This window comes from Haliotis rubra, unplaced genomic scaffold, assembly GCF_003918875.1.
Source record: "Haliotis rubra isolate DU_JTF1 unplaced genomic scaffold, ASM391887v1 Scf796, whole genome shotgun sequence".
Classification (NCBI taxonomy): Eukaryota; Metazoa; Mollusca; class Gastropoda; order Lepetellida; family Haliotidae; genus Haliotis; species Haliotis rubra.
In genome coordinates this window covers 241615-254739 of record NW_025767519.1, presented here as the reverse complement: position 1 = coordinate 254739, position 13125 = coordinate 241615, and the positions used below count along the sequence as shown (strand labels likewise).

At 43.2% G+C, this 13125-nt stretch overlaps 1 protein-coding gene across 2 annotated transcripts in view; it reads right to left on the bottom strand.

The window, feature by feature from the left end:
• Window positions 1–13125, bottom strand: part of LOC124261311 (glutamate receptor ionotropic, NMDA 3A-like) — a 148387-nt gene that overhangs the window by 47340 nt on the left and 87922 nt on the right. For both annotated transcript variants that reach the window (XM_046695618.1, XM_046695619.1), the window contains exon 3: window positions 6069–7110. In XM_046695618.1, coding sequence (XP_046551574.1) covers window positions 6069–7110 — 1042 coding nt within the window. The remainder of the gene's footprint in view (window positions 1–6068; window positions 7111–13125) is intronic.

Here is a 13125-nt window from a genome sequence, read left to right as displayed (position 1 = left end):
GTGTCCTCTATAGCAACAGTCTGTGCTGGCTTCTCGTGTAGTCAGACACAGTGTCCTCCACAGCTGCAGTCTGTGCTGGCTTCTCGTGTAGTCAGACACAGTGTCCTCCACAGTAGCAGTCTGTGCTGGCTTCTCGTGTAGTCAGACACAGTGTCCTCCACAGCTGCAGTCTGTGCTGGCTTCTCGTGTAGTCAGACACAGTGTCCTCCACAGTAGCAGTCTGTGCTGGCTTCTCGTGTAGTCAGACACAGTGTCCTCTATAGCAACAGTCTGTGCTGGCTTCTCGTGTAGTCAGACACAGTGTCCTCCACAGCTGCAGTCTGTGCTGGCTTCTCGTGTAGTCAGACACAGTGTCCTCCACAGCTGCAGTCTGTGCTGGCTTCTCGTGTAGTCAGACACAGTGTCCTCCACAGCTGCAGTCTGTGCTGGCTTCTCGTGTAGTCAGACACAGTGTCCTCTATAGTCTGTGCAGTCTGTGCTGGCTTCTCGTGTAGTCAGACACAGTGTCCTCCACAGCTAGCAGTCTGTGCTGGCTTCTCGTGTAGTCAGACACAGTGTCCTCCACAGCAGCAGTCTGTGCTGGCTTCTCCTTTAGTCTGCATCCGTCCTCCCAGGCATAGACCCCGAGATAGAAACTAATTCCCCACTCACTGACGTTCATTAGGCATTCGTTCACAAGTTTAAAAAATCAAGCACGGTGTGAAGATGTTTGGTGTTCCGAATGAATACCTTGTCAACATGTACTTGTCGACAAGTGATACTTGACAAGAATACGTTATGAAGCAAATGAGAGTTTCAAACGTCAAGAATGAAAACCTTGTGATAATATACGTTTTAGAAAAGAAAATGTTGTGAAGCTGAACAGGTTCACTTGTAAACCTTGTTATGATATACTTTTTTTGCAAGAACATTTCGTGAAGGTGAACTGGTTCACCTGTAAACCTTGTTATGATGTACTGTTTGGCATGGCGTGAAGAAGGAACCCGAAGGCACTGAACAAGTACACAGCCAATTACCGATGTTCCATTCCAGTAAATCTTAAGGACTCAGATTTGATAAATCGTAACAAACCATAAATATAGGAGGTCTGTCATACCAAACTGCGACACTGCCGTCAATATGCCATGAACTCATTGCATTAAGGCTGCACAAGTTCCCGGATGAAGGGTCATCCTATCTGTGATGAAACAGGATTGAGAGAACTTTATACGGTCCCTGAATACCGACAGCGTTAAGTGAGGACTACGGGCGACCCGCGGCGACACCGGCGACCTCGGTGACCACACGACGACGTTAATGTGATTAGCAGCCGGGTCAGCAGCGAGGGTGCGATGGCCGACCGGTGACTGGACGCAGCCTGTGGACAAGAATTACTATCTTGTTGTGGACATTATTAGAAGTCTGTCTGAAGTCAAACAGTGGTCATTTCCATTTTATTGTGTTTTGAATCAGGAGAGAATATTAACCGTTTTTACAAGATGCTCTGCAGATGAGCGAAATGCAGTGCAATCCTGTTATCGATCAGAATGTTACACAAGACGCTGTCGGAACAGACCCTGACAAAGGGAATTAGTTCTACTGTCAGGTTTCTGGGTTAGCGTAAGACGCTGATAATGCCGCGACCCAGATACAATCGAAAATGTCATCCCATCATCTCGTTTCTAACCTATGGTTTCACATAAACCCTTTCATCTCACACTATGGGATCGCATAAGATGTAGAAGCGTATTAATTATGCTTCCTCCTACAAAGGGCAACCCAAGGCCTGTACAGACACACAATGTCAGGTCTCGATGTCAAGGTCAGATGAAAGCGGATGCGTTCCCTGACGGCGTAACCTCTCATCATCCCCTCCGTCCATGCGTGATGAAACAACTTCAGTTCTGTCAGATGCATTTCGTACACGATAATAAATACTTGTCAACTGTCATCCCCTCGTTTGATGTCAAAAGAAGATGAGGTATGTTGCCACAGGCATACTTGTATATTAGCAGGATAAGGTGACGATCAATGCTGTCAATGTTGCCGCTTACAAAAGGGTTTTCATCCACTTTGGGATTATCAAAAACATAAAATGAAATATTTATAAACCGCTTTCTGAAATACCAAACATGGTACACCAACCTTCAAAACATATCTTAAGGAGAGAATCGAACTCAGACCCTTTCGACTAAGGGAATCGAAAACTGTGACAATGCCTAAGTTTAAAAGGCGCTATGGAATGAACCTGCTGATGGAGTCCTTAGATCGATCTGCGGCAACAGAAACGGATGTACAGCGTTCCGAACGAACGAACAAATGCACTGGCGTCTAAATCATCAGTATTTTCGGTTATGATACTGAAATATATGTTTCAAAATCACACTGACCCAAGATCAGTCAATGGCGTACAACATGGACACACCATGCCTGCGTCTCTTCCAGAAGCATCGACATTAATTTCTGTCGGTTCAACTCAGTTCCCTATGTATTTCCCGGAGAACATGTGGAGTGATGAGTAGGATTTGTCCTCACAACAGACGCCGTCGTACTGGGGCCAACCTGCCCCTCTCGCGAACAGCCGGTCTCAAATAAATACATGTTGCCATAGCAACATGGCGATTTCAGAAATTTGACATCAAAATGACCAGATGTAAACATTCCACTGAATCCATCACTACAAGATCCCCAACTCATCAAACTGTTGCGCAATCTTGGTTTTGAAACCACCTATACGTTAAACGCGGACATGAAATCACGTTTAACCGAATTTACATGACAGACCACATCCGTAGGCAACATCAAAACTTATTTGCTAGATCCTAGAGAACGCCATTGCAAGAAACATGTGAATCAAGTCACAATAAGGCACGATCGACAATTCCATTTGTACAAGAGAGAATGTTTTAGGAGCGTAGAGGCTTTTGCCGTAGATGTAGGTCACTGGGCCAAGTGCGTTTTCTCATATATTCTTTGCTTGGCCGAAACAGCTTCTCAAGACAGTCGTGTCTGAATGTCAGCACCACACACAACCCGAGCTGGGAGACGGGAGAATTGTTCTGTCATCGCGGCAATTACGATTTGTGATATAAATGATATCACGAATATGGGCAACCAAATGTTCCAATTCATCGAACACAGTGCAGTTCAAGTTAACCTGATCGGAATACACAAGATACAAAATGGTGTGGTTACGTTCTAAATGTGCCATGGAGTACGTAACCTAAACCATTTATTTCCATTTCTCGCTGAAAGTAAACCTAACAGGCTATTGATGTGCTTCAAGCCATAACCGCCAGAGGGGAATGAGAGATTTCCAGAGGGATGAAGCCGGACAAGGGTCAGCCGCGTCTCCAGTGGGATAATCATCTATCTGTTGAAGGCGTCATGGGCGGCTGATGTGTACGGCATCCCAGTGCAAGCTGTATCATACACAACGCCCTCTCTAGTTACTTCCACGGTCCAATCCAGCAGCTTCCTCTCACGGGCAGCGAGAGGGATTTGTAACTACGAATGGGATTAGTGGTCGGGAAATATGATGTACCGTGGGGCTAGTTCCAGCATTAGGCAGAGGACTTTGTCATATATGCTACTTATGGAATGACACTTGTGGGATCGTGTGCAGGATATCTGTGCCATGGGACCGAGGGATAAGGGGCCTAATGCTCAATAACGGTCATTTTCCGTATCACTTTACATCCAATTCTACAGAGGAACCGTAAGCCATCATTCAGTGGTGTGTGCAAGGTTATCATTGTCTAATTGTGTCAGTTCAGTTACTTGGGGCGGTGAGGTAGCCCAGTGGTTAAAGCGTTCGGTCGTCACGCCGAAGACCCAGGTTCGATTCCCCAAATGGGTAGAATGTGTGAAGCCCATTTCTGAAGTCCCCCGCCGTGATATTGCTGGAATATTGCTACAAGCGGCGTAAAACTAGACTGACTCACTCACTCACACTCAGTTCAGTTACTTAACTGGTTACATTCGCATGGAACCCTACCGATTTCAACTCAGTTTTTTATGACCACGTTCGTCACATTGAGATTGGATTCAGCCACCGTCGTGTTAAGGGATACCCTCCAGTGTCGACGGAATTATCCTTTGTTGACTTGAGCAATTTCATTTAGTCGGAATTACCGTATGCCGACTTATATAATGTCGTGTCACTTGTGAAGCCGTATGTCGCCTATTTGTAAATCAGCTTCGGATCTTTAACTTTGACACCATCCTTTTGTTGTGTAGAAAGATCTAATGTTGAAACCTAGACTATGTGTACCCTCGTGAGAGTTCGTATCACCAGCTTCAATCTTTTGGGTTTAACGAAGCCATTGATGATAATCAGGATTATTTAAACATGAATCGCTCAAGACTCTCAAGAATAACAATATACCATTAATCAGCGCTACTTCATGTCATGCACATCACAGAGGCACGCCGACCTCGCAGTCAAGTATCCTGGCTACGTCATATCATGCCTTCCGTACTCCCTCAAACGACTTCACCGACACCCACCGGTAGTGCGTGACAAGATACCGAATTTCGAGCCTTTGGTAATGCATTTACACACGTAAATCAGGACTGGGTTTTATCCAGGCTGTCCTGAGCTCGATCCCAATCGCATTACCACCGATAGAGCTGTTTGTGGCGACAGATTGTACAGAACCACTAACGGTGGTTTATTTCCGTCAGTTGCTCCAGCAGTCTGGGAGACCTGGGACCACCGCCATGTGTGACACGTCTCAGTATAGTAAGTTGTTCAACTGAAGACAACTGAATTAACTAACGTTTGGTTGTGATGACAGATATATTCATCTGTCTGGGAAGAATTCGTCATGCCACAATCACTGGCCTTGTTTGTTTTGGTTTTTGTCTGTGCCTAGCATCTGTGACAAGAGATATTTACACATGTTTCCAGAGTAGACAATTTCTGTGAAGTGGAACCCAAACCTTTTTAAATATGTATAGCCAGTCCGGTCATTGGTATTGCAGTATACGCAGAGACATGCGTAAAGCGCTACATTATTATAACCCCCGTCAATGGATCTGTCTGTCCACCATTCTCAGCTCCTTGTGGAGTATAGCTGTTCAATTCTACAGCAGTGTAGATAAAAAGATTACTACGTGAGAGAGTCTGTCAGATTAAATTTATCTTAGAACGATCAGTTTCAAAACATGTTTATAGAGAGAAAGATCAATGGTGTGTGGAAAACACGACGTTTGTAATCAGGTTTTTTTTGCACACTACAGTCAAACCATTTTAGCATCGACTCAAAGATTGTTTGTCTATTCTAAAGATCGCAGTGGCGCATTAGTACTTAATGCAATGTTCATGAATGACGACATCCGGCTTGCCGCTTACTACTCAGGCCTTGTGTGACCTTCCACAAAAGAGTCCCCCAAAACGTAGATTTGAAAATTCAAACCAGATACGATCAAAGACGTGTACTTACTCTCTGAAGTACATTTTCGACACAGGCGTAGGTGATTTCTACCGGAGCATGAGAAACCTATCCAGGAACGTTGTTCCTTATAATCTGACCTTTGACCTTCACCAAGGATCAGACAATAGCGGACCTGGAACTTGTTCTTGTGCACATGGTCACGCTAGTTCTTACAGATTATGAAAAAGCGGTTTCTGAGTCAGAGGTGTTAAAGAAAATCAAATACTTGTAACTCGGTCGCGATTCCGTGTTACACCGAACACAGGTTGACATCTTGTCTTTGTCTTCCTGTGTGTCGTGGGGAAACTTCTGGGGGAATTACAACAGCGTGACACTGATCGCCCAGCGTGTGGTTTTGCCCTTTACATGATTTCGTTACTGTACACGTAAGCAGATAAGACGTGATGGGTATCGACAAAACATCTAACATATCGTCTTATACCCTCATCCTTGACAGCTACAATATATATGCATGTATAAGCTAATTATCCCAGTCGTAAGTGGTTCCCACGAACACTTAAACCTTTCACTCTGATTCGATCCTATCAGTACGTTTCTACACCTGGGGAATGAAAGCAAAGGAATCTGACATGGTGTCACAAATCTATCATGGTACGAGTAAACAGCATTGACAAACGGGAGACAACTTACCCTGACGTCGCTGATATCGTTGTAGTGTATCCCCGCGTGTTTGCCTGCGATGAAGGCGGCGAGGTTGGCAGTGTAGCTGGCAATGATGAAGATAGCTGCAAATGCCCAGAAATTCTGCATCACCTTACTAGGCCACGCCTTCGGGGACTTTGTCTTCACTGTGTGCCCAAACAAAACAGAGTACACCATGGTCAGACCTGAGGCCAAGGTATAGTTGGCCTTCCTCTTCCGCCCCCAAGGGTTCAACCCAAACGGACTATTCCACTCAAAAATACCCATAGCAATGGCAGTCAACGTCGCACTAACAAAAATAGCAAACCACACATCAATGGAAAAAGGCTCGAGAAACGCATCCATGTTTGTTTCTCGCGTCTTCTCGGAGTACATGATGGAAAAACCGGAGAAAAAGTATGGATCCGTGAAGTCAATGGCTTTTGTTCTTGGTTTTGTAATACTGAAAGCCCCAACAGCGAAATGAGCCGTGCCCTCAATAAGATCCCACATCATACCGCTCCAGGTGCCGTTCGTCATTGTCCCGTATGTCTCGTCCTGGACGATATACAAGGTAAAATCGAAGTCCAAATCACTGGCCAGTTTGTTGAGGAGGTCAATGGTCAGTCCTCGGCAACAGTGGACAGTATAGGTGTTATTCTCGTTCATGACCCCCCTCTCATAATCCTCTATCGCAGCCATGGCCATGGACTTATTTTTGGAGGTGATGTTCAGACATGTTGTATCAGTTAAACATGCGCTATAGTCGGCGTGAGGTTTCTCTTGCATAACGAAGGGTTGTACGGGATTGGTCACCACCCGATACTTCTTTTTCCCCGGTGGCTGGGAACTGATGAGATTTGCCTCCCCTGGCCAGATAATGCCGAAAGGGCGGATGTCGTCACCTTGAACACACCCAATATCCCGCCACACGTTGTTTTTCCCATCGAACACAAGATTCCTCACACGTAATTTGATAGTCTTTAAGTTACCATCCATGTCGAACTGGAGGGCACCCGTCTTGCCATATATTGCAGTTTCATGCAGCGCTCTGAAACATACAAGCATAGTCAGTCAATGTTATAGGAATATATATCAATCAATACGCCATACCAAGAATTGATTTATTCATTCGTTGTTTAACGCCGCGCAATATTTCAGCTTTATGACGGCGGTCGGTAAATCATCGAGTCTGGACCAGACAATCGTGTGATTAACATCATGCGCATCATTCTACGCAATTGGGATACCATGACATGTGTCTGCGAGTCTGACCACCCGACCCCGTTAGCCGCCTTTACGACAAGCATGGGTTACTGAAGATCAGTTCTAACCCAGGATCTTCACGGGTCAAATGGCAAAAGAAAATATACACCCTTGTTTGATGGTGGCTTCAAATGAAACAAACAGGAATAGTTATTCTATCATGGTGATGTACTGGATACAGGCATGTATCATAGTTTTATTTACCTTAAGTTCGCATTGGCCTGGCGACAAGTAACATTTTACATAATGATTATAGTATGCTCTCTCCTGCCTATTTTATATGAATATATCTCTCTGCAGGAATAATATTCGAATTACGTCTCATTAATGGGGCAATAACTTCTTTTGCGTTTATTTTGATAGAACTACGACTTGGTGAGCGGCTATAATTTGAGTCACTGAGACAAGATTACAACATAATTTCCCCAATGTGGACACAACATGTTACAGCATAATGGTAGCTCAGAGGATGTTTTGTTTGAGGAGTGGCGAGACTACGAGAATTAATAATCGGTTCTACCGTAATTTTGGAATTTGGACTGGTCAGGCAGAGGTTCTCAAATCACATTACACTTCTCGTGACTGAGACAGTTAATGTGACGGTCGCATCACCGCATCATGGGGGAAGCTAATATTCAGATATACATTTTTTAATTCATTGTCGGTACGTATATTTAAATGAATAAACATATATAAAATTATAGTTGAGTTGAGTTGGGTTTTGCGTCACATCGGCATTATTCCAGCCATATAGTTTGCATTACTAAACATTGTACTGAACGTGAAGTTCAAAGGATGTGCAGAAAACACGATGGAAATCTACAAAGGACAGCTTGGAATCCGGCGTATTTCTACAGGTTACTGCGACGTCATACCTTCTGCGTCACAATGAGCGATACGACATCAAAACGGTACCTTTGCAGTTTTCATTAGGTGTACAAATCTCTTGTGAACTAAATTTAACCTATGAAACCTGAACCAAATTGGAGTATATGTCACAAGACGAAACATGGAATCACCAGAGCCGTGACATAACTAAACACGGGCTGACGTACAGATGATAATATCGTGACAATAACTAAACACGGACTCACAGATGATAATATCGTATCACCAGGGCCTTGACATAAATAAACACGGACTGACAGTTGATAATATTGTATCACCAGGGCCGTGACATAAATAACACGGACTGACAGATGATAATATCGTATCACCAGAGCCGTGACATAGCTAAGCCCAGACTGAATGAATGAGATAATATCGTATCACAGGGCCGTGACATAACTAAACAAGGACTGACAGATGATAATATCGTATCACCAGGGCCGTCACATAAGTAAACACGGACTGACAGATAATATTATCGTATCACCAGGGACATGCCATAACTAAACACGGACTGACAGATGATAACATCGTATCACCAGGGCCGTGACATAACTAAACACGGACTGACAGTTGATAATATCGTATCACCAGGGCCGTGACATAACTAAACACGGACTGACAGATAATAATATCGTATTACCAGAGCCGTGACATAACTAAACACTAACTCACAGATGATAATATCGTATCACAAGGGCCGTGACATAACTAAACACGGACTGACAGAAGGAGATGAAAATGTATCACCCTAAGTACGATCTAACTGATATATATTTCATGATGCACGTATGATATTGAAACATGTATTATCAAGAAAATACTACTATGTTATGATGACAATCTCCCAGAGGTACACGATGTTATTATATGTGTTTATGGGGGGTGCCACCGGAAAGGCAGGATACACTCACAGTTTCACGAATATCTGGTATCAATATTTGATAGTGAGTCATAAACACATGCTAATGACATCGTCCAAATCGTAAAACTGACGGAGATTACGGATGCAGAAAGGGATTTGTCGCTTTACTTGCATGAAGTTATTAAGGCTAATACAACTTTAGTACTAAAGGTGCATGTGTGCATTATAAACCATTTTCGGTAACAAATATAACATCAACAACAGAATACCGCTACACAAAGGGCATCTTCCACACTCACTGCACACTTAAGGCCAACATGGCAGGAAGTATTGGCTGGACTCGGTGTGAAGGAGGCACTTCAACCACGTCCCCTAATTACAAGGGGATTTAGTGACCAGTATCCTGATCTCTGTCAACTATTCAGGACAGGGGATAAAGATGCTTGATTAACTACAAACACTGGCTTGTTTTGATAGTTCCTCTAACGCTGACCCAAAAGCACTCGGGCACACTGGTTTTGCGTGATCGTTATGGCAACGACATATGAGAGAATAAGTGAAATCCCGTCGGTATAACTGCATGATTAACAGGTGTCGTGGTCCTCCTACAACACTGCCGAGTTATTACAGATTTCTGGGGCACAGACAACAACCTGTCTGTTTGGGCTGTGTGAGGATATATTATATTTTGCGTTGTACAGCGCTGCATCTGACAACTAAAGTCCTGAATCTGACAACGTAGTGTAATGCATCTGACAAAGTAAAGTACTGCATCTGACAACTGAAGTGCTGCATCTGACAACGTAAAGTACTGAATCTGACAACGTAAAGTACTGAATCTGACAACGTAAAGTACTGCATCTGACAATGTAAATTGCTGCATCTGACAAGGTAAAGTGCTGCATCTGACAAGGCAAAGTACTGCATCTGACAAGGTAAAGTGCTGCATCTGACAACAATGGTGATGTTTCTGTTTAGAAATATAAGCGACAAAACCCTTTCCAGAAAGCGTAATCCCAAAGATAACATATGTTACATTGGACCTTTTTATATGGCATTGTGTATTCTTACCTGTCCGTATTCATAAGAAATTGTACGATTCCTTTTCTATCATGATCCTACATTATGACTATCGAACAGTGATAATGCCAGGTGTTCACAAAAAAGGTGAGTGTATCCTGCCCACTGATGGCGTCCTCATTAATACATAGAAAGGCAATCGTTAAGGTAAAACCCCAAGACATCATTTTTGTCACGATGAGTCAAATTTGGAAATGTCCTCCAAATGTCAGCCATAAAACCTACTCAAAGATTTACAGAGACTGTAAATGATGTATTTTTACCAAGCGTCGTATGACGCACTTTTAAAACTTAGTAGAAATAGCATGCTCTGTTGCACCTCCAAGTGCAGACACTGTAGGCCTAAACAGCTGGAATATTGCTGGTTATACTGGGAAAGTTCACGTCATCCTTTTGTTCAGACAGTTTTGCTAAACGTTGTTTTGTACGATATGGACCCTTCTGTACAGAATCATCAAAATTCACGTGTGTATATTACAAATACCATACTAGTAAATTTAGCATTGGCATCTCGAACTATGATACTGAATAAAGTATTGACTGATTGAGTTCTAGTTCAGATAGTAACGTCCCTGTCAGATTGTTCGGTCTTGACACGTTTCACGTTTCTTGTCACGTCTTCACTGTGCTTACACTCAAATTGAAACATGACTGTCTCATTGGTGTTTTCTAATAAAAAAAAACAGCGATGTGTTCAAAAGATCATTCACTCACTCGCTCTTTATTCTATGTCTTCCACCTTAGTTACATTCGTATTTTCTCTGCAACAGCCAATACATAGTCTACTTCCTCTTTACATAGTGAGCTGTGTTACTTCACAGCTATGTAACCTGGTTAGACGACACACACTTAGCCAGCCTTGTTACTCATTATCAACAACATCCATAACTTAGAACTTTGTTACACACCACTTCAAAACCTTGGTATTCTATGAACCATTACTTGTTAGCCCGGCTGTTGTTTGCTTTCTCTCAATGATTGTTCGGGCTTATCTTTGTGTACCCCGTTTTTCATTCATATTCTCAGAGAAAGTATTGATTATTAAACTCCTGTGGGAGATGTTGTCAAAACCTCGGAGCCGCTACAATGGTGCTTGACTGTAACGTCTTGGTGGCAGGATCAAGGTCATATAAATCACAGAAAGTCACGTCAACTTGCGGAGTGTGGAGGCACTGGGGGCTATTTCTGCTGCGGGGACGCCAGGGATGGGAGACAGGATGTGCTTCCAGAAACACGCTTGGGCCGAGGCTAGGTTTTTGGCTGCAGAGACAATAGCTGTGGTGCGTACATTCAGCTTGATTTGGAATGGAAATCTATAATTTCCATCAGTTCAGATAGGTGGATATTCCGCTCGTACAAACAACACGTACCATCCTGGGTGAAGATAGAGAGCTCCTCTAGCCAAAACAAAACAACATGGCGACTCCGTGACATGGTGTATGTGGTAGGGTTCTACCCACAGGGTCTTTGGCAGGGTTTTACACAGCTGTCTGTCTATAGTGAGGATACGTTGTGCCCCCATGCCTTTCCACGCTGTAGACAGGCAGACAGTACGCTCAGTCGTGAAAGATAAGTGAACAGTAAGGTCTTAAGAGGTAAACCTGTCATCTGTCAGACCACAAGGTATGCACACTCAATTTACATACTGTTCACGAGAAGTTTAGAACTACACGAATGTTCATATCACAGTACTTAATCTGTTAAAACGTCCTGTACTTCTTTCAGAAGCACAATTCTAACAGCCTTTATTCGTCGAATCATACCCAAATAGATATTTGATACAACAAAAATCAAATATTCCCAAGCCATAGTATCCACCTACTTATTGTCGGGATCCTACAATTCCTTTCTTGGAGATTCCTCAGATGTTTAGAACCAGCAATCATTGTGTCATGGTAGAACTAGGAGCACTGACTGGAAGTAAGTCCAGAATCACTGCTTGAGACTAACGATCATCAATGTCATGGTTGAAATAGCACAACTGACTGTCAGTAACGCTAGGTTTACTAGTAGAGACATGTGATCGTGAACGTCATGGTAGAAATAGTACCACACACTACCAGTAACGCTAGGATCCCTGAGGTTTAGGATCATCAATGTCATGGTAGAAATAGTACAACTGACTGTCAGTAACGCTAGGTTTACTAGTAGAAGCATGCAATCGTGAACGTCATGGTAGAAATAGTACCATACACTACCAGTAACGCTAGGATCCCTGAGGTTTAGGATCATCAATGTCATGGTAGAAATAGTACACACTACCAGTAAAGCCCTGAGGTAGGATCATCAATGTCATGGTAGAAATAGTACAACTGACTGTCAGTAACGCTAGGTTTACTAGTAGAAGCATGCAATCGTGAACGTCATGGTAGAAATAGTACCATACACTACCAGTAACACTAGGATCCCTGAGGTTTAGGATCATCAATGTCATGGTAGAAATAGTACTACACACTACCAGTAACGCTAGGATCCCTGAGGTTTAGGATCATCAATGTCATGGTAGAAATAGTACTACACACTTCCAGTAACGCTAGGATCCCTGAGGTTTAGGATCATCAATGTCATTGTAGAAATAACACTACTGACTGTCAGTAACGCTAGGTTTACTAGTAGAGACATGTGACCGTGAACGTCATGGTTGAAATAGTACCACACACTACCAGTAACGCTAGGATCCCTGAGGTTTAGGATCATCAATGTCATGGTAGCAATAGTACTACACACTTCCAGTAACGCTAGGATCCCTGAGGTTTAGGATCATCAATGTCATGGTAGAAATAGTACTACACACTACCAGTAACGCTAGGATCCCTGAGGTTTAGGATCATCAATGTCATGGTAGAAATAGTACTACACACTACCAGTAACGCTAGGATCCCTGAGGTTTAGGATCATCAATGTCATGGTTGAAATAGTACTACACACTTCCAGTAACGCTAGGATCCCTGAGGTTTAGGATCATCA